The 1,978-nt window shown below is 28.4% G+C and overlaps 1 protein-coding gene across 1 annotated transcript; it reads left to right on the top strand.

Annotated features, from left to right (window-relative positions):
• The first annotated feature begins 892 nt into the window (after positions 1 to 892).
• LOC141818726 (putative galactinol--sucrose galactosyltransferase 1) lies at positions 893 to 1,496 on the top strand. Its single transcript, XM_074706177.1, has 2 exons — positions 893 to 1,088; positions 1,222 to 1,496. The coding sequence occupies exons 1-2, from the start codon at positions 893 to 895 to the stop codon at positions 1,494 to 1,496; spliced, it is 471 nt and encodes a 156-aa protein (XP_074562278.1).
• Positions 1,497 to 1,978: the final 482 nt, after the last annotated feature.

The raw sequence follows: 1,978 nt of genomic DNA, 5'->3' as shown, positions 1-1,978 counted from the left end.
CACATCACACATTATAGTAGCTATAGGTAGCTACTATAACAATGTTGAGTTGAGGAATATTTTTGAAAACAAATTATTGAAGAGCGTTCATTTAACTTTAATTAAAAATGAGATATTCATATAATGATTTTATTAATGATGAATGCTTATTTAATTTTTACTAAAAGAACTTTCTTATTGTTTTTGTTATTAAAAGACATTGAACAAAAATAAAATAATATTTGTCATCTTAAAAAGATTTCTCCTTTATACATCAATTTTACCCAAAATTTTTACAAATATAATGTAAAATTATTTCAACTTTATTAAAATTTATATACATAAAATATTATTATATTAACATATTCTTTTTATATTTAATTAAAATTATTTCAATGTAGGATTTCTAACCAATTTAACTATAACTTATATATACTGTAACTCTGAATGGAGGTAGAGATGCCTATAACTTCCACACTACCTCTTCTTTGTTGTCGTCGTGGATATTGACGAGTCGGATATTTTTGTTTGAGTTATCTTCAGGATTTAAGATGGTAACTCGGCATTCTCATCTAAAAAGTTGATTAAAATTATTAATTATAAATTATTTGTATAAAAATATTTTAACTAGCATAATTGCAGGAAGTATGTAAAAATTAAGTTTAGGCAATAGTATTGTTTGAAAACACGAAAAGGTTAAAATCTGAAATTATTCTTGATTTATGTTTTTTAATTATTTATTTAACTCAATTTTAAATTAACGATTCTACGTTTCATCATTTAATATCAGAATTGCATTTATAGAAATATTATTAATTATTGCATATGAGTCTCCATGGCACTCTATAAATAGAATATCTTCTTACAAATTGGTGCTCCTTATTATGCAGTCTTCTGAAAATATGGAATTTGAATGACTATACTGGAGTTATTGGGGTCTTTAATTGCCCAAGGAGCTGGTTGGTGCAAAGTCGGGAAGAAAAACCTGATCCACGACGAAGAGCCTGACACAATAACCGGCTTTGTTCGTTCCAAGGATGTAGATTACCTTCCAAAGGTCACTGATTCTGGTTGGAATGGTGATTCAATTATCTATTCTCATCAAAAAGGTATGCTATTATAGTTGTCTTGAGGAAAAAAAGTTTCTTCTTCTCCATGAAGTTTATGGATTCAATATGCTTTTGTAGCCCAATTGACTTATCTGCCAAAGAATGCATCATTGCCGATTACATTGAAATCTAGGTGAGTTCGATGCCTTTTACGGTCTGCCTCTGAGGCATCTACCAATGGGGTTAATTTCTTATGCTCCCATTGGATTAGTGAATATGTTCAATTCTGGTGGAGCCATCAAGGATTTAGCTTATGAATTCACAAGAAATAATTCAGTCATATCTTTGAGAGTACGCGGGTGTGGCAACTTTCGGTTCTATGCATCAGTTAGTCCTTCGAAAATAACTGTAGGCTCCAACCGAGTCGAGTTCGCATACAATAAGGATCATTGTCTGGTAACATTTTAATTTGCTTAGATATCCCACAATATCATTCATACATGTGAAACATAATTGTTGAGTTTTAAATCCCTTGATTGGGAGGCACAATTGTAATGCCTTTGTTGTATTTATACATTTCATTATTTCACATAGATTTAAAGAAAATGGTGGATAATGAAAATGAATCCTTCAATCTCATTTAAAACTTACTGGATTGTTAATTGATTAAATGTGCAATCAATATATAAAATATGACTAGTAATTAAGTAAATTAATAGGATATAATTTAATTAATTAATGGATGTTTTCAAGTTGTAAAATTTAGATGGGAATTTTAAAATAATCTATTTTTTAGCAATTCAATTGCATATTCAAATTGTTTTTTTTATTTTGCAAACAGAATTGCTTTAAACATGCTGATCGATGCCGAATTAGAGGCAATCAAAACTTCTATTAAATTAAAATAATCAATTTAATCTAATTAATTCAGATTGATTCAGTTCATTTTT

This window comes from Curcuma longa, unplaced genomic scaffold, assembly GCF_044706935.1.
Source record: "Curcuma longa cultivar G26 ecotype Majalengka, Jawa Barat unplaced genomic scaffold, ITB_CL_G26_1.1 contig_25784, whole genome shotgun sequence".
NCBI lineage: Eukaryota > Viridiplantae > Streptophyta > Magnoliopsida > Zingiberales > Zingiberaceae > Curcuma > Curcuma longa.
Note: the sequence above shows the minus strand (reverse complement) of the source record. Positions and strands in the feature narration are given on the sequence as shown.